Consider the following 23,979-nt stretch of genomic DNA (forward strand, 5'->3'; position numbering starts at 1 on the left):
TGAGTTCAAGCCCCATGTTGGGCATGGAGCCTACTTTAAAGGAAAAAAAAAAAAAAAACTAAATAAAGCTAAGAGCAGAAATCCTTGAAATAGAAAATGGATGGGAAAAAAAAGAGAAAATCAATGAAACCAAAAGTTGGTTCTTTGAAAAGCTCAATACAATTTACAAACTTTTGGCTATATTGAGCAAGAAAGAGAGAGAAGACACACATGACCAGTATCAATACCAAGGAGAAGACATCACTCCGGCTCCTGTGGATGCTGTAAGAGAATATTATGAAGAATTTTACACCAACAGATTTGACAGTGTGCATGAAATGTGCACATTTCTTGGAAAAGATACAAATGACAAAAACTAACCTAACAAGTGGTCATATGTTATTGAATAAATTGAATTCATACTCAGAAAAGCTCCCTGTAGAAAAAACTGCAGGTCCTGGTGAATATCATCAAACATTTAAGGAAGAAATGATACCGATTCTGCACAGTTTTAGAGAATAAAGGGTGGAGGGGACATTTCTTGACTCATTTGATGAAGCATTGTCTTGATGCTGAGAGAAGACAAAGACATTTCAAGAAAACTGCAGATCAGTGCCCTTTGTGAATAGGACAGAAAGAACATTATCAAAATAGTAGCAGAAATTAAATCTGACATCTACAAGAATATGATCAAGTGGCATTTATCTCTGGAATGCAAGGTTAATTTAACACTTAAAAACCAGTTAGTGTAGGGACGCCTGGGTGGCTCAGTCGGTTAAGCGGCTGCCTTCGGCCCGGGTCACGATCCCAGGGTGCTGGGATCGAGTCCCACATTGGGCTCCTTGCTCAGCAGGGAGCCTGCTTCTCCCTCTCTCCCTCTGCTTGTGCTCTCTCTGTCAAATAAATAAAATCTTTAAAAAAAACAAACCAGTTAGCGTAATTCAGCATATTAACAGAATGAGGGAGAAAAACCATATTATCTTCTTAGTGAATGCAGGAAAAGCATTTGACAAAATCCAGTACCCATTCATGATCATGATGTAAAACAAACAAACAAAAAAAGCCTCAGCAAAGTAGGAATAGAGGAGTCCTTCCTTAACCGGGCCCAGGACACGTATGAAAACCCATAGCTGGCGTTGTAATTACTGGCGAGAGCTGGAGCGCTCCTGCCCACCAGAGCACCCAGCCAGCATAGTAAGGCTGGGAAAAGAGAGGAAATGCAAAAATACTGGAAAGGAAGAAGAAAGACTGCCTTTTTTATTGTAGGTGACATGATCAGGTACATGAGCAAATAGGAAAGAACCAACAGAAATGCTATTTGAGCTGTGGCGTGAGTTTACGGAGGTCACAGGATACAAGGGCAGTGCACAATAACCATCTGTAGTCTACGTGGTAGAAACTGTTCCAAATGAAATTTCGTTGTATTTACAATGGTATAAAAACATGAAATACTTAGGGATGAGATTTTTAAAATATGTGCATGATCTTCACACTGAAAGCTCTAAAACATGGCTACAAGAAGCTAAGCAAATGGACAGCAAGACCACGTTTATGGCTTCAGAAGACTCCGTATTAGGAGTCTCTTCTCCCCAAACTGATTTCCAGAGTCTGTGATCCCAGTCAAAACCCTCACAGGCTTTTTGGCAGAAACGGGTATTTCTAAAATGTGAAACTAAAGCTAACAGTGTTGGAAGATTGATTCTGCCTGATTTCAAGACATATCAAGACAGTGTGGTATTGGTGTAAAGATAGACATCCGGCAAATGGAGCAGAGCCCAGTGCCCAGAAACACACACATACAGTCAACTGATACTCAACAGAAGGGCCACAGTAATTCACTGGGGAAGGGGTCAGATTTTCAAAACCGATGCAGGAACAACTGAGTAGCCATATGGGAAAAATAATGAACCTTGATCTCCTGCCACACACATGCATTAACTAAAAACAGGTAACAGACCCAAGTGTAAAAGCATCTGGAAAACAAAGGGAGAAAAGCTTTGTGACCACAGCAGAGATTTCTTGGGTTACGTGAAGCACTGACCATAAAAGAGAAGAGATACGGTAAGTTGGGCTTAATCAAAGTGAAAAACTTGTGCTCTTTGAATGACACCATTAAGAAAATAAAAAGGCAAGCACAGACTTGGAGAAAATGTCGCTGATCTCTGTCTGACAAGGACTTGCATTTAGGATACATAAAGAGCTTGCAATGTAGCAAGAAACTAAATGAGCTACTTTATAAACAGAAGATTCGGACACGTCACAGAAGATAAAGAAATGGTCACAGAAGATATAGAAATGGCCAGTAGACGTCTCTTTGTCTGCTTAATGTAATAGACGAAATGCAAATTAAACCCCCAGTGAGATACCCCACACACCCCTGATGATGCTAAAGCTACCAGCGACAGTACCAAGTGTGAGCAAGCACTCGGAGCAGCTGGCCCTCGCATGCGTTGCTGAGGGGAAAGGTAGAAGGTCTAACCAGCCTGGAAAACGGTCTGATAGCACATGTAGCGGAAGGCCCGGCAACCTCCTACTTTGGTATTGATCCGAAGAAATGAACGCCTATTTCCACACCACGACCGGCACTCAGATGCTCATCGCAGCTTATGTTTAATACCCCGAACTGGAAGCCACCTGCCTGCCAGTCAGGTGAATGGATATTTGTAGTGGGTTAGATCCGTATAATAGACAAGTACTTACTCCACAGGAAACAGGAACGAACCCCAGACGCACACTACAGCGTGGAGGAATCCCAGGAACGTATGCTGAGTGAAACAAGGCAGACATGGAAGGGGACACACTGGGTGACTCCATTTATGGAAGAGCTTTCTATGGCAATCCTTGGTGATGGAAATCGGTTCAGAGGCTGCCTGTGGCCAGGTGTCAGGGCGGGGCCCATGGAAGCTTGAGCGTGTCAGAATGTTCTCCAGCAGGACTGTGGTGCCGGTGCTGGACTCGATGGGCGCATTTGTGAAAACCAACTGTGTGTGTGAAGGGGTTCATTTTTGTGGTACACAAGTCACACCCTGACAGTTTGCAGCAGCGACTTTTCCATTCGGAATGGGTGCTTCAGAGGTTGTGCTGGCGGACAGGACTCAGGACCAGGGTTTCTGCCGTCCCTCTCATGCCCCGTGCAGTCATCCTGCTGTGGGTGATCCCAGAAAATTGGGGTACCTTTTTTCTCGCACCTTTGCTCTCCCACTTGCTGACTCAGCCCCAGGAATCTTCTGCTTTGAGAGAGGAGCCTGCGTTGGGAGTCCGTGGCCTGCAGCCTTCAGGGTAAACAAGAGGGTGAACCAGGGCAGCGCCAGATACGTAGATGGAAAGCCCACCCGGGTTGCCGCGCGGGGTTGGCCAAGGTGCCTAAGCAAGGTGTCTGGGCTCCTGGACGGCCTGCGGCAGCCAGAACCACTCTGTTCTGTGCCCTCGGTGGTGGCCGGCACGCGGGCCTGGGTGGGACATGGGCGGCCTTGGGCGGGAGTCCTTGGTGAGGCTGCTTTCTTGTGTCTCCTAGGACTATGCCCAAGCAAGGTTCGATGCCTATTTCGACCAGAAGAGGAAGCTCGGGGTGTGAGTGTGTGAGGCGCCATCCACTTCATCCCTGGACTGTGTGGTGGCGGCCGGGCCAGCAGGGCCCTCCGCGCTCCGACGGCTGTCCCTGCGGCAAGGCTTGGATGGCTCGCTGCCGAACACAGATGTGTATGATACGAAAGACTGTATTAAAATTGAGTAACATTTATATCCTATCTTGTTTACGATTTCACTAGGACTCTGCAGTGAGATCAGGAAGCAGAAACATAGTACAATAGCGCAATAGTGCAATCTCAGAATCCTTTGAGTCTAGAGAAGGCATTTTCTATGTGGGCCCTGAAGTTTGCAGTCAGATACGGCAGACAGCACGAGTAAACAGTGTTTCTGCGGGTACTTTTTCGGTTAATGTTGATTTTTCAAGGACTTGAATTCATGTGCTGGGGAACACTGTGACCAGGCCTTCGGTGGTGACAGTGTGTGTAGATGCCGCCGGCTCCTGAGGGCGGCGAGTGAGGAGGGACAGACTGTGACGTTGCTCTGCGGCCTGACCGACCGCGAGTGCCCGGAAGCTGCTCCCTCACCCTTCTGGTCCACACGGCGGATGCTTGAGGCAGCAGACGCCCGTGCGGGGGGGGGGGGGGGGTGGGCTGTTGTCTCCGTTCGATGAATGTAGCTCCTCCGGACCTGTTGTACATATTTTGTCCCACAGATGCATCTCCCTCGTCTGTCTGTGGCCTCTGCCCTGCCTCCTCCTCCACTGAATGTGCCCTACTAACCCCAGCCTTGGTGGGCAGGCACCTGCGGACACACTCGCCTCCCGCCTGCCCTCCCCCCCAGAAAGCAGGCTTTGCCCCTGCTCTCCACGGCTGTTCTCCTCCACCTCTGCTCAGCCCCGGGTTGTGGATTCTGTGACAGGGCTGGTGGCCCTGGGCATCATCCTGCTGCCGCGCCCGCCGCCGGGGCCCTGGTGCACCCAGTGGGGAGAGGGTGGCCTGGGCTCTGGGCCGGCTCCCCCTGCCCTCCCTGCCCCCGGTGTCCCTGACGGAGTGGTTCTGGTGGGAAAGAGCAGCCTGTATGTGGAATGTGGGGGCATGGATACACTAGAGCTGTGAAACCCTTATATATAGTAAATGTCCTTTGGGATAAAGTTTTTTTTTTTTTTTTTTACTCTGAACTCTTATTTGAATTGCTTTTTGTGCATACATTTCTGCTACGGGAGATTGTACTATACAAACAATAAAATCATAAAACCCTCACTGTCATCCTTGGTGTGTCCTAAAACTCAGGCAGGGCTCCTGTTACCTGGTTTTGCCTATGGAGGGCTCCTGGCGGGTCCTCCCAGCTCTCCAACCCCACCCCCACCCCCGCAGAGACCTCTGGAAGGATATAGAAGAAACTAGGAGCAATGGGATGTGCTGCAGGAAACTTAATGGTCAAAGTAGGAGAGAGATTTTCCACTATTCACTCTTCCAGACATTTAAAAGTTTAGCCAGGTGAATGTGTTCTGGGATCCAAGCAATAAAACTGAGCAATAGATGATACTGCGCTCCTTTGTAAGGTGTCCCCCAGAGCGATGCTCCCCCCACCCCTTCGCTGGCCCTGCCGGCCCCACCCTCCCTGCAGCATCTGGAGGTCCTGAGCAGGGCAGCCCTGGCCCTGGGGGCCGGGCTCCGCGCCCCCCCGGCAGCTGGCCAGATGACAGCCCCAGTGATAGAGCCAGGCCACCCGGCTTGCCATGCCCAGGGCATCTCTGGCCTCAAAGCCGCCTTTGTTCCTGGGGCCTCCTGCCGGAAGAGCCACTTTGCAGCTCCTCAGCCCAAGAAAGGGAGGCCTCTGAGAAGCACTGGCACCACCCCCCAGCCGGTGGTGGGATCCAGGCCAGAAAGACATGCACAGTGCTCCTCTCCACCCCACCAGTGGAAGGATGGCCTCGGCGAGCAGGACTGGTCACCCAGGGAGGGGTGGGAGAGACGGTAGCCTCCCCCGAAGGGGCCGCAGGACCTCGAGTCCAGCTCAGTCCTTTTCCTGACCCTCCGGGCCCCAGACAGCTGCTCTGCCGCTCGGACAGCCTCTGCCCTCTCTCTCTCTGTGTGTGTATGTGTGTGGGTGTGGGTGGGTGGGTGCGCGCGCGTGTGCTCGGACAGCCTCTGCCCTTTCTCTCTGGGTGTGGGTGTGGGTGTGTGGGGGTGTGGGTGTGTGTCCATCCCCCTCGGACAGCCTCCCCTTGCTGGGGGGGGTGTGTGTGTCCGTCCCCCTCTCCCCGCTTCTTGGTCAGGCTCTGGCGTCCCGGGCTGCTCCCTGCCTCAGACCGTCCTGAGTGCCTGGGGTGGGGCCAGCACCAGGGCATGGAAATACTGGACCATCGTGCCGGGCATCACCCTTCATGCCCAGAGTATCCCGAACATTCCCTTACAGCCAGTTTGCACATCTCCAGGGATGGGGAGCTCAAAAACTAGAATGTGCTGGAAAGATCCCTCCCTGGTCCTCATTCTGCCCCCCCCCTTCAGCCCAAGGCTCTGGGATTACTGCAGATGTGCTCATATGGCCTCTCCCCAACTTCCCAAGGCCCCAGCTCCTAGACCAGGGCCTCCCACCCCACTGCACCCCACAACAAGCTCAGCTGCACGGGAGAGCGTAAGGAATGTGAGCCAGGCACAGAGTCCATGACCCGAGTCTCATGGGGGGAGACCAGTCCGGGCCCGGGGCTCAGGCCCTGGCACTGCAGACAGGACCAAAACAGAGTTCCTAGTCCATCTTTATTTCTTGTCTCCGTAGGTAAGGGCAGGGGCCTGGGCGTGGCCACAGGTGGGCGCTAGTCCTCCTCCGCGAAGGTGAAGGGGCTCAGCTTGTAGCCACTGCCTAAGTAGAACTTGTTCTGGAACTCTACCCTGGGGGTGACAAGGGGAGAGCTGGTGAGGGGCAGGCTCCCCCGACCCTCGTGTAGCCCGGGGCCAGCCAGGTGGGCCAGCTCACCAGTGCAGCCGCAGTGCGTGCAGGAAGGCCGAGAGCCCCTCCATCACCAGCAGGATGGCCACGGTCAACCCGGCAAAGGCGGCAAAGATGGGGACCAGCACCACGGCCGCCACGCCCAGCTCATGGCCCATGCGCAGGCCCACGCGCATCACCATGGCCCACAGGACCTCCGACAGCTCTGGGGATCGGGGGGGCAGCAGTGGAGGCCAGGGCCCAGGGGGTCCCCACCTGGCCCCCGTGGCAGCCTGAAAACCTCCCCCCCTCCGCCCCCGTGGGGCCGTTGAGGGGCCTCCTCCAACATCCTCACTTTACAGAGGGGATGCTGAGGCCCAGAGCAGTGACCCACCCAGGCCACCCAGCCAGCAGCTCGAGCGTCCGAGGCAGCCAGGGCCTGACCCATGGCCAGCCCGCCCATCGGGGGCCAGCACACTCACGGGCGTGGGCCAAGCTCAGGGCCCAGAGACGCAGGTAGGAGGCTGTGTTGGAGATGCAGCCCAGGCAGAACTCGATGGTGTGGATGGCCTGGTGCATGAGCACCTCGGACAGCACAAACTGGGAGGTGGGTGGCGGTGAGGGCCAAGCCGGGCTGGTAGCCACCCCCCCGACACACACACACCCGGGGAAGGCCACACCCACCTCGGCCTCCTCTCTGTCCCCCGGGCACCCCACTTTCTCCTCATCAGAGCCCCAGCCAGCCACGGAGGCATCGGAGGAGTCCAGAATCCCGGACTTGTCCTCTTCCTGGGGGTGGGGGGCAGGCAGCGTCAGCAGGCCCCCCGCCCCTCAGGAGGCCGAGAGGTGGCGAGGGTGGGGCCGAACCTCCCATCACCCCACATGCCCCCCTCCCCACCCCGAGCCTCTACCGGCTGGCGGCCAGTGGGCCTCAGTGAGCGGCGGTGCTGCCAGCGCAGGAACAGGGGTGTGCCGAGCAGCAGGACGGGCACGGTGGCCAGGGCCAGGACCACCAGTGCAGACTGCACCACCTCCTGCGGGGGGGGGGGGGGGGCGGCGGCTCGAGTCAGGGTGCCCTCTGCAAGCCACGCGCCCAGCTCGGGGCCCCAAGAGCCTGCAGCCCGCTCCCCCGCCCCCAGGGCCCCTCGCTAAGCCGGGATCCTGGGGGAGGAGCGGCCGGCACCCAGGGCACCACTCCCAAGGGGGGCTTCCCACCATCCCTCGACCTCCCCAGCTCACAGCCTCAGGCCTGCATCCCCGCTTCTCAGATGAGGATCCTGCCGCTCAGATGAGGTGCCCACGAGGACCCCCGCCCCGGCCTACCTGCCCGGGGAAGAGGGACTGGTTGGTGGGGCTGTGGGAGAAGAGGAACATGTTGATGAAGTGGATGAGGAGGCTGGGGGCTGAGGCAGCGCTGGTGGCTGAGCAGCACAACCACTTGTAGATGACCAGGAAGACGAGGTAGCCAAAGAGCCCCAGCAGGAAGATCAGCTCGGGCAGCGTCTCCAGGAGCAGCCGGTGCCACTGGCCAAAGTGCCTGGCGGGGGGGGGGGTGTCACCAGGTCAGCCACCGGGCGACCCTGGTCCCACCTGGCCCGGTGCCCGGCCTGGGGCCCCCACCCTCCCCGGGAGCCCAGGCCCTCACACGTGGTTGAAGACTCCCAGAACCACCCCAAAGGTCATGTGGGTGACCCCAAGGATGATAGACATCTTCATCTTGAAGGAGTTGAGGAAGGTCAGGTGGTTAACGGCCAGGCTCCAGACCTGGGGTGGCAGGAGGGACGGGTGTCATGCAGGGGCCTCCCTGCCCACGTCCCTCTTGGCAGCCCCTCTGCCCCCCGGGGCGGGGGGGGGGGGCGCCGCGGCACCAGCTGCCACCTGCTGGCCCACAGCAGGGCAGCAGAAGGGAAAGGTGGAGTGCCCACACGGGCCAGGCAACCAGGGGCCCAAACCCCAGCTCCTCCCCACCAGGTGCCCCTGCCCATGTGACCTCCCGTGCCCCTGCGTCATTGGTGCAATGGGAGCAGCGCTAATGTGGACCTCGCAGCACTGTCACCAGGACGGTAGCACGTGCTGGCGTGCGGACAGCACATGACGGTGCCCAGTCTGGCGGGCTCCGAGCAAGCCAGCGCTGCCCTCGCTGCCACACACTCCTCTCTGCTTTGAAGGGGCTGCTGCAAGGTGGGCCCCTCGTCCTTGTAAAGTCCCGCACCTCCCGCACCTGGCACCAGGCCAGGCCCTCGGGAGGGGCTCACAAATGCAGCAGGAGGGCGAGGGCGAGGGTTAGCATCAGGGTCAAGGTTGGGTCAGGGTCAGCACAGGAGCCCCGGCCCGGCCCTCCCACCTGCGCGCGCCCCCCACAGCAAGTGGCCGGGACTCACGGGGTCAATGCCGAAGGGGTAGGGTCCCAGGAAGACACCGCTGACTGCGGGGTCCAGGGTGAGCAGCGGGTGCTCGGCCAGGAACGCGTCGCTGTGGCAACAAGGGCGGGCGGTCAGGGGCTGCCGGGGGCCGCGGGGACCGTGGGGGCCGCGGGGGCCGCGGCCAGGCCTCACCTCCAGCCGGACTGGGTGGCCATGGCCGCCACGCTCCAGCCCGAGGGGAAGATGGTGGTGGCGCGGCTGAAGCACTCGTTGTAGATGAAGCCGGTGTAGACGGAGAACAGCCCCATGAGCAGCAGCAGGTAGCGGCCACTGAAGAAGGTCTGCCAGATCTGGGGGGGGGAGGGGCGCCGTGAGGGGGTGGGGTGGCCCTGGCCCTCCCCGCCCCCCCATGCCCCCGCCCCCCCGCTCACCTCGTTCTGCGCCGCCTTCACGGCTGGCCGGTTCTCCGCGAGCACCATGGCCAGGGCGAAGAGGAACATGAGCAGCCCGTGGCCCACGTCGCCGAACATCACGGCGAAGAGGAAGGGGAAGGTGATGATGGTGTAGGGCGCTGCGGGCAGAGGGGCCAGGCAGTCGGAGATGTGCACAGCTGGGACCTGGGGAAACGTGGCGAGGCAGGGACGCCAGACTGCGTGTCCTGGCTGTGTGACCATGGGCTAGGGACTCAGCCTCTCTGAACCTCGGTTTCCCCATCTGTACACCGGAGGCAGCAACACTCCGACTTCTTAACTCCTTAGGGCTCTGTGTGCGAGTCTATCCAGGGGCAGGATTGGCGGGCTGCAGCACTCAGTGTAAACCAGTTCCCGCCGGGGTTATTGCAAGAGCCGTAAGCAGAAGCTCAGGAAGGACAGAGAGCCCATGGCCGTCCTGACTGGCACGTGCCAAGTTCCAGAAAGCCGAGCTGGTCATGTCGCCTCTGAGGTCTCACTTTCCCTTCAGTAAAATGGGCCAAATCCCTAATGGGAGTTACAGGACTTGAGTGCGCGTCCCTGTTCCGAGCTGAGTCGTGTCCCTCCCGAAAAGAGGAGCTGGGGTCCTAGCCCCTCAGAAGGTGACCCAAATGTGGAGGCGGGATCTTCACAGATGTAAAGGTCCCCAGACCCATTCACTGGGAGGCCACCGCCATGTCAGCAGGAAGCTGGCTGTCTCCGAGCCCAGAACAGAGGGCCCCCTGGAGTTGTGTCCCCTGAAGGAAGCACCTGACGCTGGGATCTCGGACTTCCGGCCTCCGGAGCAGGAGACAAGAAACACCTATTAAGGGCCCCCATCTGTGGCGCTTTGTTACAGCAGCCCGAGCCGCCTGCTACCTCCCTGAAGTGAACGCCCCGAGGCCTGGTAGCTGATCATCAGCCTCACAAACCGTGGCTATCTGGTGATCAGGCTTGTTCTAACCGGACCAGCCTCTGCCAGCACAGAGGAACCACGAGCATGTGAAACAGGATGGGGGCGCCAGGCCAAGCTCTGCGACGCAGACCCTGCAGGCACGGCAGGCCCCAAAGGACTGCACGTGACCCTGGTCATCGTTCGCTCGGCCTCACGGTCCATCCTCATGTCCAGCCCGTACCGCGCTGGGGGGCCGAGCGCCCTGCCTCTAGCCCGCCGGCGGATGCCAGCCCCTTCCCTGGCCTATGACTCCGAAAATGGGCCCCACCATGGCTCACCCCCCACACCCATTCTCTGGGATGAGACCCACTGCGGTCCCCACCCAGTGACACGGGGGGCGCCCTGGGCCACTGACCACACCGCAGCCAGCCTGCTGCAAGGAGAGCCCCGTCTGGAGGGAGCGGAACTGGGCAGGTGACAGGCAGATGCCACACAGCCCCCTGCCTGCCTCCCAACTCCCCACCCCTCAGCTGCTTCCCTACTAGTTTCTCCCAGCAGCACCTCTCTTCATAGACCACTTGCGCCAGACTCCCCCCACTCAGGGCCCGCTTCCGGGAGAACCTGACAGCACCCAAGTCGAACTTCTTAAACACACAGTGGGGCCGGACGAAGCAGCTCAGCAGACTGACTGTGGCCTCGTGGACTGCTGATCTGCAATCTGTCAACCTTCCCAGCCTGCTCTGAGGGCCGAACTCTTATTCCCATGTTATAGATGTGGAAACAGAGGCTCAGAGAAACTAAGAAATGGGCCAGGATAAGCGAGTCAGACCTCAAACCTGAGCCCTTCCTACTGCAAAGCCTGTTCTTTGCACAACCTTGTGCTGGATCCCTTGTAAGCTTGACTGGGCGGGGGGGGGGGGGGACACGCGGGGGCGTTGCTGGGGGTAAAACATAAAGCTTGCACGATGCCTCCCCCTGCCCCCCAGCATGATGGGAGTGTGCTTCTTAAGTGGGCAGGACAGGCCCAGTGTGGAGATGCCGCCCTCCTGGGCTGGGGGCTCCACGGCTCTCACCGGGGTTGACCTCCTGGTAGCGGCCCACGCCGTAGGCGTCCACGATGCCTTGGAAGCCGGCCGTGAAACGGTTGGTACGGATGAGTGTGGGGGGCATTTCCCGGCAGGGGATGCAGTGAACCACGGCGCTCACACCCGCCTCACTCTGGGGCACCCGAGGGGCAGACAGACAGATGAGACTGATGGTGGGAGACCTTCAGGGGCCCTTTGACACCCCCCAGGCAGGCCCAGCTGGAGATGCGGGGCTCACCGGGCAGGCACCCGGGAGATCTGGGACAGGCCCTCCCCTCTCCCCTCTCTGTGAAATAGGACCACCAGCCCCACCTGCCCCAATTCAGGGTGGTTTAGGGAGAGCCCAAGATCAGCTGGACCAGAATTCGCTTGGCAAACAGGAGTATGCTGCTTATCCAGGTGGCCCAGGAGAGGGAGCCCCCTTGCCACGTGCGAGCACCTACTAGGCACCAGCAGCCTGCCGGTATGCACGCTACAGCGACCCCGGGAGGGTCATCACACCCATTTCACAGATGAGTGGCCTGAGGCTCCCTCCAGTGGCCCAAGATCTTGGGGGGGCCAGTGCCCGTTGAGCCGGCCTCCCGGGTGCTCTGGCCCCTCCTCCGGCTACGGACAGCAGGAGGGGGAGGGCTTGGGCCAGGGTCCTCAGGACAGACTCCCTGAGGGAGGGGGAGCCCGGGAACTGGAAGCGTGTTGGGAGGTGGGAGCTGGCACCCGCCTGGGAGAAGGGGAGCGCGGGAGACCCCCCTCCAGCCCCACCCCCACCGCACTCACCGAGCTGTCCTGCAGCACCTGCTGCAGGGTGGGCAGGTCGCTGGAGGCGCACCAGCCCTCGGCAATGAGGCACTTGTGCGTGGCGCTCATGCTGCACTGGTTGAGCACCAGGTACACCGCCTTCATCTTGCGGATCTGCACCTGCCACGGCGGCAGCAGCTGCTGCACCCGGCCCAGCACCTGGCTCAGGAAGCGCTCCGTCTCCCCCAGGACCTGAGGCCAGAGCAGGGGGTGAGGGAGGGCGGGCTGCGGCCAGGGGCCTGTGGGGCGTCCAGCCAGGGCCGCGAGCGGGCGCCCACCTCCTGCAGCTCGAGGCTCTGTTGCTGCAGCTGCTGCAGGGTTCCGAGGCGGCCCTCCTCCTGCTCCACGAACGGGAACACGTGGCAATGGAAGCTGGTGGGGGGGAGGGGGCCGGGTGAGTGGGGGGCGGGCAGGGGGCTCTGGTCGTGCAGGGCCGGGGACGGGGCACCAGGGTCATCACCAGTCTGTGATCTTGCGGATCTTCTGCCCAATCTGCTCGCCCCAGTAGGAGATGAGGAAGGTCATCCACGTGGCAGGCTCACCCTGCAGGAGGGGGCCCGCTTTACCGGGAGTCCCGCTGCCCCCCGCCCCTCCCCCCCCGCCACCCCCGGCCCGGGCCTCCCCAGCCCTCACCGTCACCGGGTCCTCCAGCTGCTGCTCCGTCTCCCTGAAGCTGGCGATGAGGAAGCCCCGGCAGGCCCTCCAGAGCAGGCGTTCCAGGGCAGCGGCCTTGGTGGGCTTCACAGCCCCTGCCACAAAGCTGCCGGGCCGGGCCACCATGCTCAGGAAGGTCAAGCAGGCACACCTGCCCTGCTCCCCGGGAGGAGGCCGGAGCCCGAGGCTGGGCCAGAAGAGGAGAAACCCCCACGAGCAAGGGAGATTCTGGGCCTGAAGGAGGAGGCTGGGGGCAGTCTGAGGGTGGAGGGGGAGAGCACTGGACGAGGAGTCGGACAGGAAAGGGCTTGAAACGCCCCTTACTTACTTGACTCTCAGGTCCTGGTGGGGCCCCCCTGGGGGCTGGAGCAGGGGGCTTCTTTCCAAGAGCCCATCCATGGGGGCAGCTGCCAACTGCGGGCCAAGAGGCACTGTGAGCCCCGCGCCCACATGGGGGCCTGGCACCCCCCTGCCCCCTGCCCGGGGCTGGTGCTGACCGGGAGGTGGTGGCCCTGGCCCAGCACGGCGGAGTGCAGCTGCAGCTGGTGGAGCTGGGCCCGCAGGGACTGCTGGTTGCCCCGCACGTCCCGGAGCTCCCGGGCCAGGCGATCCGTCTCCTCCTGGATGCGCAGCAGGTCACGGGGCGGGGGTGCCAGCAGTCTCCCCTCGGGTGGGGGCAGCACCAGCCCAGCCCGCCGCACCTCCTCCTGCAGGAACACTGGGTGCAGAGCGATGGGCGTCGGGGGGGGCCATTCGGGGGGCCCACACCAGCTCATGTCTAAGGGGTCCCAAACTGCCCCAAACTCCCCACCTGGCCGCTGAGTCCAAGACCCCCCCCCCAAAAAAACCCAGGCCAAACCTCTATCCCCAAACGTCCGCTCTCCTCCTCGTGAGCTCTCCCTCCCTGCTCTCCCTTGGCCACTGCCCCGCCCAGGGCCTGGGTCCCACAGTGGTGTTCCAGGCAGGCTGGCCCGAGCACTGGGGGCCTAGGACAAGAACGTGCATGGAGGTCCACATACCCCCTGCCTGATGACTTAAAAGCTATCCGTCAAGCTAACCAACCGTTAAACGAATGTGCTCTATTCTCCCCTCTCATAGGCTCCTCCTGGGCGGGGCTTGCCTGGGTTGAAGAAGCGGCTCCTTGGGGCACCTGACCCGGGATACCGGCCTCTGCCCACCCCAGTCCATCTGTAGCAGAGAAAGCTCTGTCCATGCCTCTCCCCTGCTTAGAAACCACAGTGCTTCCCAGCGTCCACTGGATGAATTCCTAGGTCCTCATGCAATTTTTGAGGCCTCTACCAAGTGAGCCCCATTCTCAAGAGCACCCCACGGACCCCAGCTGCCCTGTCCTGGCTCTGCAGGGCCTGGCCTGGACCTCCTTTCTGTCTTCTACCTGGGGGGCCAGGACTCTTCCTTTCAGGCCAAGCTCGACTGGCACCTCCTCCAGGAAGCCTGCCTGGGATGGGGGCCTGAGGCCAACTCACTGAAGGTTTTCTCCAGCTCTTCGCAGCGCCGAACATCCCCCACGAAGCGTCTCTGGAAGGCGCTCACCGAGGCATTGAGCTGTGGTTGCCGCACAGAGGGGTCAGATTTCTGGGGAGGGGGCCAGGGAGGTCCCACCCAGGGGCCCAGGCTTGGCTCTCTGTGGGCCATAGCTGCCTCCCCCCAGAAAGGTGCCGAACACGCCCTGATCCTCCAGACGCCCAGCTGGAGACAGACCAGGCTTTGCGTGCTCCGGGGAGGGTGCGACAGGGCCCCGGAGGCAAGGTGGCCTCGGCCGCAAGGCTGGCCTTTCAGAGAGCCGCGTACCCAGGGCAGGGGCTGCCAGCATTCGAGCAAGGGCCATTCTGGGGAGGAGGTGGTATACCATCTAGGGAGCGTCAGGACGAGCCCCCTCCCGCGCCTGGCCGGCCCCACTCACGTCTCTGAACTCCGCGAGACCCAGCTCGCCAAGCTGGCTCACACAGGAATAGGCAGCAGATGTGGGCAGGAAGAACTGGACCAGCACCACCTCCTCACCCCGGAACATGGAGCCCATGGTCCTGCGGGCCGGGCCGGGGCGGGAGGCTCATCAGGGCAGGCCAGACAGCTCCCCCTCCACTAGGAATTCTGTCCACCTCAGCTCACACGATCCATGGAAGGTCCTGCTACCAACCCCGTCTGACAGATGGGGAAACTGAGGCCCGGGAAGCCTCGAAGGGGTGCTGAGGTCCCACACGAAGTAAGTGGTGCAGCTGTGAGTGGAGCCCGCCCTGGCCGACCTCACGGCCTGACCCACAGCACCCCCCACCAAGCTCTCTCCCGGCTGGCTCTGCCCGGTCCCAGGCACCCACCGCGAGCCCTGGTGGCCACTGTCTCTCCTCTGTGACCTGCCCTCACCCTAGATCCTACCCATCCTTGGGGCCCCAGGCCAAGGGTCGCCTCCAGCAGCCGGCCTCCTAACTGCCACAGCCCTCGGCTGGCCACGAACCCTTGTCCTTCTGCACCAAGGGGTGTCCATCCATGACAGCAGACAGCCGGGGCTGAGGATGGGGCTGTCCCTGCCCTCCCCCGGCAGCTGGAGCCCCCCTCCCTCCCTGAGGTGTCTGTGTGTGCTGAGGGGGTGGGAGCCTCATTGAGGGCAGAGAGGCCTGAGGGCGGGGGAACCTTCCACCGAGGCCTGGACTGCTTGGCGACCGATGTCCAAATAGGGGCGGAAACAGCCTTCCAGGTGTCGAAACCCACGAAAGCGAAACTGTGGAAGCTGACATGGGCAGGACGGCCCGGCGGGGCCCTGCCCAGACGCCGCGGGGGAATACCCCGCAGATGCCCCAGCCATGAGCCAGGACTCCACAGCCACTGCTCTTGGGGCCCGGGGCCAGCCACTTCCCCTCTGTGGGACTCAGTTTCCTTAGCTCTCAAAGTGTCAGGGAAGGGAACCGCGCACGGGTGAGGTCCCCAACTGAGGGTGACCATTTGGCGCCAAAGTGCCCCGCCTGCTGTCTGGGCCGGCGGGGGCCTGCCCAGCTGGTCACTTCCTCCCCTGGGCCTGGTTTCCTTCAGTCTAAATAGGGAATGCAGCCCCGGCCCCAGCCTGGAAGAGGAGAGAAGGCAGAGAGGGAGCCGGAGACCGCAGCAGTACTGGGCCCCGGACAGGGAAGGGTGGGCAGGAGGAGCTAGGTTCCATCCCCAGAGGGCCAGGGACCAGGCTCCAGAGTGCGGCTCAAGCTGTGACTGGCTGTGTGTCCCTGGGGGAGTCTCTCACCTTCTCTGGGCCTCCACTTCCTCTTTGGGTAAATGGGACTTGGCCACCCCCAGGAGAGACAGGACCTGAGTGAGGAGATGACAAAAAAGCAGAGCCTCCAGGTAACCCTTCACCATGCTACCTCATTGAAACCTAACAGCAATCCTGGGGAAAGAGGACCCTGTAGCCTCGTTTTACAGAGTTTCAATGGACGGGTCAGTGCACTTGGAGAGGTGAGGTCTGGGATCAGGTGGTCAGCTGGTGGCCAAGTTAGGCCGGAGGCAGGTCTGGAAGTCCCAGTGCACAGTATGGGCTCAGGGGAGGGCTGTTCTCTGCCCTGTTCTCTGCACCCTGAAAGGCTGGGCTGCACAGATGAGGGTGTTGTAGGGAACCAGGTCTGGGGCCCCAGGGGGTGCAGCAGCCCCAGGCTGTGGCAAATCCAGCCTGGTACCCCTCACTCACAGGGCCTTGGCCTGGGCAAGTCCCCTGGGCGGGAACACCCTTGGGTGGGGTGGGTGGGGTGTGTAGGGACCTGCTCAGACCCCTCCCCCACATCTGAGGACTCCACTGGCTCACCCCTTACCCGTCCCCCCCTCCCTGGCCCCTACCCAAGCCAGGGGCCACCCCACTCCTTTTAATGGAGCAAATGAAGTTTCCTCAGTCCTGTGGCCTTCAGAGTCCAAGACTGCAGCCCCCTCCTCACTCTATCCCCCCCCCACCTCCTTCAGGAACCCACCAGATCTCTCCTCTGAGCCCCTGATCCATGATGATGAGAGCTGGGCTGGAGGAGAGGGCCTGCTGCTTCCCTTACTGCAGACCGGTAGGCTCTAGAGTTAGAGTGACACCACTTGCCTCTAGCTCTGCCTCCTCCTAGTTGGGTGGGCCTCAACTTCCTCATCTGTAGAATGGGTCCCTCCCTCCGAGGAAGATGCCACAGAGAAAGCCCTGAGCGCCACCAGAGCACTACCAGGACGGGCAGAGTTGGGCCCAGTAGTTAGCGGCTGTTAGCTCCTCATCCTCCCCTTCCTCTTCCCTTCCCCCACCTCCTCCTCGTCGCCACTGCGGCCCCCACCAAGGCCCGACAACTGGCAGGCCGGCAGACCGAGTCGCATGCACTGACCCAGCTGGGCGGGGGTTCCAGGAACCCCTTCCCGGGGCAGGGCGAAGCGAGGGTGGCGGACGGAGCTGGGGGGGCTCTGCAGACCCCGGCTGGGGCACACTCACCCCAGGGTCGGCCGCACGCGCCGCCGCTCAGCTCTGCGCTCCCGGCTCTGCGCTCCCGGCCGCGGCGCCCACGCAACTCACTTTACCCGGCGGGCGGGGCCGCAAGGGGCGGGACCACGGAAGCCCCGCCCCGTCCCGTCCGGGCCTGGTGGGGAGGGGCGCCCGAGTCCCGCGAGCGGCCGGCGGGGAGGCAGGACTCGGGCAGCTACCCCGCCCGCCCTCGCCTCCTCACAGGAGGCTGGGGGACCCCTGGGGGCGCGGGGAGGCCGGGAGACCCGAGCGGAGACTCGGAGTAGCGCCGACTGCGCCCGCCTACGTGGCCGGGAGGCCTCCGGGGCTCGAGGATGGGAACCACCCCCCCCCCCCCCCGCCACCTAGAGGGCTGGCTGATGGGACCCCAAAACACTGAGGCTTGGGGTCCAAGAGCCGCGTGTCCCCAGCCCGCTTCCCCACCTCTGGGACCCCTTTCCTGAGGCCGCATTTGCACCCGGTCCTTAACACCTTCCTGCCTCTGACCACCCAGGATAGGGGCCTAGGCTCCAGGCCCAGGGCTCTGTGCCCTTGGGTGGATGCTGCCCCTCTCTGGGCATTTTTCCTCAATGGCACCGGGACACTGAGGGCTGGGCCGTGGCTGTGTTGTTCCACTCAGGGCAGGGCACCCAATGGTAGTTGCTGCTCGTCTTGCGGCTGGGGGTGTCCCAGTGACTTTGCTAATGAGCTCCCCGCTTGGTCATGTCCCAGCACCCCTGAACGGAGGCTCACGAATGTCCAGCTGCCTGCACTTTGGACAGGCCAGGACCATACCCACTGGGGACGGGAGGGACGGGGGGGCCTCCCAGCTCTGGTGGTCCTTGAACCTCACATGGCAGGGTCCTCTGAGGGGTAGGGGAGCTGTGGGCAAACAGAGCCCCAGAGCTGGGGGTGGAAACAGTTACAGCCAAGGTCAACATCCTCAGAAAAATGGGGAGACCCAGTTCTGGGGCATCATAGGTCCGTTTCCGGGGGGGAGACCCTCAACACAACCCAACTGAGCACCAGCGGGGGCCTCAGGTCAATACTTCCTGGCGCAGGGGAAACCGGAACCCCGCTGTTACAAAATGGCGTTAGAAGGCCCCTCCTGAATCACACACAAAGTTTCTGACAAGTCAGAAAGGGAAAGAACCAAGTCAGGAGCTGGATAGTCTGACCCATTTTTAACAAATGTGTTCTATCTGTGTACAAATATAAGCTCCATGACAATTAGCTAATGCTGGTTCTATCTGGGAAAAGTGCGGTTAGAGGTGATTTAGGATTTGCAAGCCCGTCTCATTACTGCAGGGCTCCTGCCTCCCACAGCCACTAGGGCAGCAGGGGGCTGGGCACACGGACACTTCCTAGGTTCTGCTCTTCCCTTCGGGTCCTGCACTCATTTCTCACCTCTGCGCCTTGTTCCTTAGGCTGTGGGGGCCCAGGCAGGGCCTGGACCACTTCAGCACCAGGACGACGGCCCAGGTGTCAGCAGTCATGAACAAAGGGAATGAGCTGGAGGAAGGCTAGGGTTCTTTGCTACAGGCCTTCTCAGAGCCTTGAATGTGCTCACACGTAGTGCCTATCTGAGGAAAGAGGGCACCTGGGGCATTTCCCATGCTGACTGGTCCAGGGAACACCCTCCTCTCTTTTCTTTAGACAAAGCATCACAGGAGGTTAGTGTTTGGTCAAGAGTGCTTCTGGAAACGATGGAGAAGCAAGGAGGGGCCCAGATCCCTGACCTGAACTAGTGCTTTCGTGGGACACATGCTGTGTGATCCCGAGCAAGTCGCTTCCCTTCTCTGAGCTAGTGTGCTCACAGCTGGGGACAGGCTGAAGCCCTTTCACGGTGCCTGGCACCGAGTCCTGGGGGCGGCTTTCTGCCGCTCCACCCGCACTGGGCTAGCACACGGGCCCGCAGAGAACCACACCGCTGCCGGGATCACAAAGCAGAAGTTCTGAGCGCAGCAGCCAAGTGCCACAGTCGGCTCTGGGGAACTTGGGGCAGAAAGGGGATGTGGCTGGAGATGAGGCAAGGCCAGCTCAGGGGCAGCAGGGCCTGTGTCACCTCCTTGTGACTGTTGCCCTGGAGTAGGCCTCTCCCTGCCCCCAACAAGGACAGGACACCCTGGCCTTTCTGAGGTTCCGCCACTCGCTGGACTTCTTCCCGAAGCCTCAGGAGACTCGACAGCCGTAGGGCCGTAGCTGTGCGTGGCCCTCCCCTTTGGACATTCACGATCGTGGCGACAGCAGACCCGAGACTGAGCCTTGGGGAGTATGCCCAGGAAGAAGTGTGTGCGGCAGAGGGGGCTGGCGGCCCAGCCATGGCCCCCAGAGTCCCACGGGAAGGCCAGGTCACCTCCGCTGGCAACCCTGAAGGGCCTGCGAGGGGAGGGACCCCCGGGCTGCAGCCAGGCTGCACCGCCCCGGCCTGGACAGCCGAGTCACAACAGAGGCAGTGCGGGAGGGCAGAGCTTTTTTATTGGGCGGCAGGGGCTGCGGGCCAGCCGGACGGGGGGCGTCAGCGGTAGAGGTAGTCGGCCTGGATGTTGGCGGCGATCTCGGCCTCCCACTTGTCTCCATTGCTGAGCAGCTTCTCCTTGTTGTACAGGAGCTCCTCGTGCGTCTCGGTGGAGAACTCGAAGTTGGGGCCCTGTGGGCGGGTGCAGGTGCGACCCCGTTAGGCACCCCCCGAAGAGCCTCTGCCCCCGGCCCCTCCCCACCCCAGGCCCGCTCACCTCGACGATGGCGTCCACGGGGCAGGCCTCCTGGCAGAAGCCGCAGTAGATGCACTTGGTCATGTCAATGTCGTAGCGGGTGGTCCGGCGGCTGCCATCGGCCCGCGGCTCGGCCTCAATGGTGATGGCCTGGGAGAGGGGTACCGGGCGCCCCTGACTGCTCCCGGGGGCTCACCCCAGGGCCCCAGAGCAGACCTGCCACCCGCTCTCAGCCTGATGTGCCCTTCCCACTGCCTCTCCCAAGAGACCCCTGTCACACTGCCCTAGCTGCTATTTTTGTTAACCGCCGGCATCTCCTGCCGGAGAGACCAGGTCTCACGAGGGGAGGGCCGTAGCCTGCTGTGTTCACTGCAGCACCTGTGGCCCCGGGGGGGGAGGGGGGTGTCCCCAGGACTTGCTCGACTGCTGGTCGTCGTATACTGAACAACCTACCCATTTACATCGTTATCCCCCTTTCATGGATGAGACTCAGAAAAGTTGAAGAGCTTCCCAAAGCCACACAGCAAGTGAGGGGCAAAGCCCAGACTCGAGGTAGGCCCTTAACCCTCAGTTTCTGGGTACGGCCTGTGCCAGCAGTGAGAAGGCCTGGGGCCTCCCACGGCCGGAAGGATGTTTAAAAGGGGGTTTGCCAAAGGCCCTCGTGTCCCCAGGAGTGTAATGCCCACTATTCAGTGGGACCTTAGGTGGTAGCCTTGTTTCTTTGTGCCTCAGTTTCCTCTATAAAAATGGGGGAAACAACCCCTGCGTCTTTCAGAGTTGCTGTAAAAGTCAGTCATGAGCTGGAACAGTGCCTGGTCCATGCCAGGTGCTCATGGCCTGCAGGCCGTCACCGCTATGGCAGTTTGGGGCTCTTCCTGCACTCCAGGATCAGACACATCAAGGCCACAGCCCATCGGTCTGCCCGAGAGCCTCAACTGGATCTTTCCTTTCTTTTTAAAGATTTATTTGAGAGAGAGAGAGAGAGAGAGAGAGAGACGGAGCGCGTGCAGGGGGCAGGGGGGAGGGGCAGAGGGAGAGAGCGAATCCAAGCACACTCAGCTCAGAGCCCAATGTGGGACTCGATCTCACGACCCTGAGATCATGACCTGAGCCGAAACCAAGAGTCGGCCGCTTAACGACTAAGCCACCCAGGCGCCCCAACTGGATCTGTTCCTACACTCATAGGTCCTAACTCCGGGGGGGACTCCGTGTAGGGCCCTCCAACAGAACTAATGCTGGGTGCTCAAAGGAGCAGCAACCGGGGGCAGTGAGGGCCTCAGATGCAGCATGTGTGTCCTTGGGGCTGGTGAAAGGCACACACACAGAGATCCTAAAACTGCCACTGCTGCGTTCAGGGCGAGAGTGGAGACTTTCAGGTACCACCGTGTGGCTCCCAAGCCCAGGTGTCAAGCCGCTGACCAGATCCCCGATGGCAGGACCCACAGGTGTCATGTGGCCTGCTCAGGGCTGCAGCCTCCCCCGTGAGTGGCAGGAGCCAGCGTGGCAGTCAGCAGGGGTTGGGGGCTCACCTGGGCAGGGCAGACAGCCTCACAGAGCTTACAGGCGATGCAGCGCTCCTCTCCCGATGGATACCGGCGCAGCGCATGCTCTCCCCGAAAGCGAGGGCTCAGTGGGCCCTTCTCGAATGGGTAGTTGATGGTGGCAGGTTCCCGGAACAGGTAGCTCAGGGTCATGCCCAGGCCTGTGGGCAGCAGGTGCACGGTGGGTGGGGGCCCCTCCTCCCTAACAATCCACGCCCACCCCCCCGTCCTGCCAAGCCCCCTTCCCCCAGGGCCCACCTCGGATGAGCTCAGTCCACAGCAGGGTCTGAGCCGCCCTGTCGGTCACCGCCTTCATGTCCATCGAGGGTTCCCGCATGTTCACGAACTCTGCAGGGACGGTGGGCTTAGAAGGGGCCATGGCAGGGTCTCTCATGTGCCCATGTCCCTGAGGAATCCAACTCAGGGAGATAGGGCCTCGTCTTCCTTCCAGCTGGGCCTCAAGGGCTTGTTCGTTCATCAAACCTTCCGGCCTCAGCAAGCGCCCTGCAGGGCCTGTCTCTGGCTCCGGGCAGTCCTTGCCCACTTCTCCTGGTGTGTGGGCAGCCGTCCGAGCCCAGGAATTGAGGGGGGTGGGAAGGGGCTTGGGCGGTGAGGTCCTGGCACAGGATGGACACCCGAGCCTCACACTTGGCAGCTCCCTCCCTGTCCCACGCAAGGGAGCTCTGAGCTCAATGTGTGGCCGCAGGGAAGGCTCCCCACCCCCTCACTGACAGACCCTGCCCCCATGAATCATATTCAATCTTGATCATCGCACAGAGTAGAAACAGAGGCTCAGCGAGGGGGAGCCTCTGGCAAAGGCAGGACTAGAACCTAGGCCTCCACCTCTGCCTCTGGCAGGTTCATGATCAGGAAAGCCTGAGGGTCAAGGTGCCCCAGGACTCACTGTAGGTCGCTGCCACTGTGCTGCTGTGGAGGCTCCGGCCAGTGGGATGCCCTGGAAGGGGAGGGATTACACTGTGCAGCTGCAGCCTCGGGTCAGGAGACTGGGCTCCCTCCCCCCGCCGCCCTGCACCCCAGGAAAGGCCCCCTTGGTCCTACCTGCACGTGCAGCCTGGGCCAGGGCCCGAAGCAGTGCTGGGGTAGTCAGGCAGCGCATCTGCAGGCATGAAAAGGGAGGGAGGCACGGGTGGGTCCCAGGCCTGTCCCCATAGGAACTCTGGCACAGCAGGAGCCCGGACCTCAGTGCTGCTGTGTCACCTGGTCTCCGATTTACCCCCATTCCCAACCGAGGCACAGAAGGCCTCCCTGCTCCCAAGAGCGACACCTCCCAGCCCTGCAAACCTGACCCAGCTCAGCTGGGGCTAAGAGTTAGGAAGTACCTGTGGACCCCGTGTCCTTTCTTTTTTTTTTTTAATTTTTAAAAGATTTTATTTATTTATTTGACAGACAGACACAGTGAGAGAGGGAACACAAGCGGGGGAGAGGCAGGCAGAGGGAGAAGCAGACTCCCTGTGGAGCAGTGAGCCCGATGCGGGGCTCGATCCCAGGACCCTGGGACCATGACCTGAGCCGAAGGCAGATGCTTAACGACTGAGCCACCCAGGCCCTCCCCCGCCCCGTGTCCCATCTTATCTCACCTTTTAAGAAATGTTTAAAATCCATCCCTTCTCTCTCTCCCCCCTCCCCTGTTCATCCTCCCCGGATCTGACCCAAATAACACTGCCAGCAGTCACCAGGATTGAAAGCTCACGGTGTCAGGCACCGTGTTAGGGGGTCACACACACTGTCATCTGGTCCTTACGAGGACCCCACGAGAAGCACAGATGAGAAGCTGAAGCTCAGCCGTGTTAAGTGACTTGCCCAAAGTCACACACACTGGGGGGTGTGGGACCAGTACGTGAACTCAGGCCAGACTCCTCTCTTTACACCCACATTCCGCCCCCCCTCCCCCGCGCCGGAAACCGTTTAAAGGCTTAATAACCCTCGGGATCACCTTCTTTTCCCCACCATCAAATTCCTTCTGGAACGGTCTCCCCGCCTGCCAAGTGACCTTGGGCGGGTGAGGTCATCTTGCACGTTTTCTCATCTGTTATATGGGGTTCATGAGAGCCAAGGCGGTTGTACATGCCCAGAGCCTGGCATCTAGCCGAAGCTCAAGTGACCCTCCCATGACAGATGACTTCCCGCGGGCCCCCCTCCTCTCACCGCTGACTCCAGCGCCAGCGCCCTGCAGCCTGACACCTTCCCGGACCTTCCCCATGACCTCCGACCCCACGGGCGCGGGCGGGGCATGCGCCTTGGCGGTGCCGGCTCCCGGGTCCGCCCGCTGCACGCTGAAGGACACCTGGACCGCCAGCCCTGAGCAGGCCGAGATGAAGCCCGGCCGCAGAGCCGGCGGGGCCGAGGAGAGCCACCACACTCGCCCCCGACGCCGCCCCGCCCAGGCCCGGCTTTTAAACAGCTGAGCCCCAACACCTACCTTGAAGCGCTCTCGCTCCTTCCCTTGCTGAGCGGCCTGTCCGCCGAGAGGCGGAGCCTACACTCGGAGACGCTGCCATTGGGCCGGCTGGTTTCACCTTTTCCTCGCTCATCTTTTCTGGTGTGGCTTGATTGGCCAGTGGCGCAGCTGAA

General features: G+C 61.0%; 3 protein-coding genes across 9 annotated transcripts in view; 1 reads left to right on the plus strand and 2 right to left on the minus strand.

Annotated features, from left to right (window-relative positions):
- CHKA (choline kinase alpha) overlaps positions 1–3,718 on the plus strand; it is a 58,785-nt gene extending 55,067 nt beyond the window's left edge. For 2 of the 3 annotated variants that reach the window (XM_088017842.1, XM_088017843.1), the window contains one exon: positions 3,494–3,718. In XM_088017842.1, coding sequence (XP_087873968.1) covers positions 3,494–3,553 — 60 coding nt within the window. In that variant the 3' untranslated portion in view covers positions 3,554–3,718. The remainder of the gene's footprint in view (positions 1–3,493) is intronic. The other variant, XM_088017844.1, reaches the window with a different exon arrangement.
- Positions 3,719–6,252: 2,534 nt separating this feature from the next.
- On the minus strand, positions 6,253–17,204 carry TCIRG1 (T cell immune regulator 1, ATPase H+ transporting V0 subunit a3). 3 transcript variants are annotated; one of them, XM_028117928.2, is made up of 21 exons: positions 17,124–17,204; positions 15,921–15,985; positions 14,598–14,718; positions 14,161–14,239; positions 13,174–13,394; positions 13,005–13,090; positions 12,656–12,782; positions 12,483–12,565; positions 12,301–12,394; positions 12,002–12,214; positions 11,216–11,360; positions 9,230–9,369; positions 8,991–9,148; positions 8,817–8,907; positions 8,081–8,199; positions 7,759–7,972; positions 7,347–7,469; positions 7,120–7,224; positions 6,918–7,035; positions 6,484–6,661; positions 6,253–6,398 (listed from the first exon to the last, which is right to left on the minus strand). In XM_028117928.2, exons 3-21 carry the CDS (start codon positions 14,712–14,714, stop codon positions 6,323–6,325), a joined length of 2,487 nt encoding a protein of 828 aa, XP_027973729.1. In that variant the 5' UTR covers positions 14,715–14,718; positions 15,921–15,985; positions 17,124–17,204; the 3' UTR covers positions 6,253–6,322. The 3 variants fall into 3 exon arrangements, with proteins under 3 accessions (XP_027973729.1, XP_027973730.1, XP_027973731.1); XM_028117929.2 differs by lacking the exon at positions 17,124–17,204 and adding an exon at positions 17,020–17,099; XM_028117930.2 differs by lacking the exon at positions 15,921–15,985 and having other exon boundaries at positions 17,124–17,191.
- A 2,387-nt stretch (positions 17,205–19,591) lies between these two features.
- NDUFS8 (NADH:ubiquinone oxidoreductase core subunit S8) lies at positions 19,592–23,924 on the minus strand. Of its 3 annotated transcripts, none has more exons than XM_028118031.2 (7): positions 23,828–23,924; positions 22,447–22,504; positions 22,292–22,342; positions 21,646–21,735; positions 21,376–21,548; positions 19,868–19,996; positions 19,592–19,782 (listed from the first exon to the last, which is right to left on the minus strand). In XM_028118031.2, the coding sequence occupies exons 2-7, from the start codon at positions 22,502–22,504 to the stop codon at positions 19,651–19,653; spliced, it is 633 nt and encodes a 210-aa protein (XP_027973832.1). In that variant the 5' UTR covers positions 23,828–23,924; the 3' UTR covers positions 19,592–19,650. The 3 variants fall into 3 exon arrangements, with proteins under 3 accessions (XP_027973832.1, XP_027973831.1, XP_027973833.1); XM_028118030.2 differs by lacking the exon at positions 23,828–23,924 and adding an exon at positions 23,554–23,646; XM_028118032.2 differs by lacking the exon at positions 23,828–23,924 and adding an exon at positions 23,342–23,524.
- Positions 23,925–23,979: the final 55 nt, after the last annotated feature.

This window comes from Eumetopias jubatus, unplaced genomic scaffold, assembly GCF_037043125.1.
Source record: "Eumetopias jubatus isolate StellerSeaLion01/CBP00866 unplaced genomic scaffold, mEumJub1_p1.0 scaffold_13, whole genome shotgun sequence".
Classification (NCBI taxonomy): domain Eukaryota; kingdom Metazoa; phylum Chordata; class Mammalia; order Carnivora; family Otariidae; genus Eumetopias; species Eumetopias jubatus.

Excerpts from the sequence above, each read along its gene's own strand:
- TCIRG1 (XM_028117928.2), bottom strand. The coding sequence starts at position 14,714 with ATGGGCTCCATGTTCCGGGGTGAGGAGGTGGTGCTGGTCCAGTTCTTC. Across the intron at positions 9,370-11,215 it reads CTACCAGGAGGTCAACCCCG|CGCCCTACACCATCATCACC; the intron begins GTGAGAGCCGTG and ends CTCTGCCCGCAG. Across the intron at positions 7,973-8,080 it reads CTGGGAGTCTTCAACCACGT|GCACTTTGGCCAGTGGCACC; the intron begins GTGAGGGCCTGG and ends CCCCCCCGCCAG.
- NDUFS8 (XM_028118030.2), bottom strand. The coding sequence starts at position 23,640 with ATGCCCCGCCCGCGCCCGTGGGGTCGGAGGTCATGGGGAAGGTCCGGG. Across the intron at positions 19,997-21,375 it reads AGGCTGTCTGCCCTGCCCAG|GCCATCACCATTGAGGCCGA; the intron begins GTGAGCCCCCAA and ends CCCCTCTCCCAG. Across the intron at positions 19,783-19,867 it reads CCGTGGACGCCATCGTCGAG|GGCCCCAACTTCGAGTTCTC; the intron begins GTGAGCGGGCCT and ends ACCCGCCCACAG.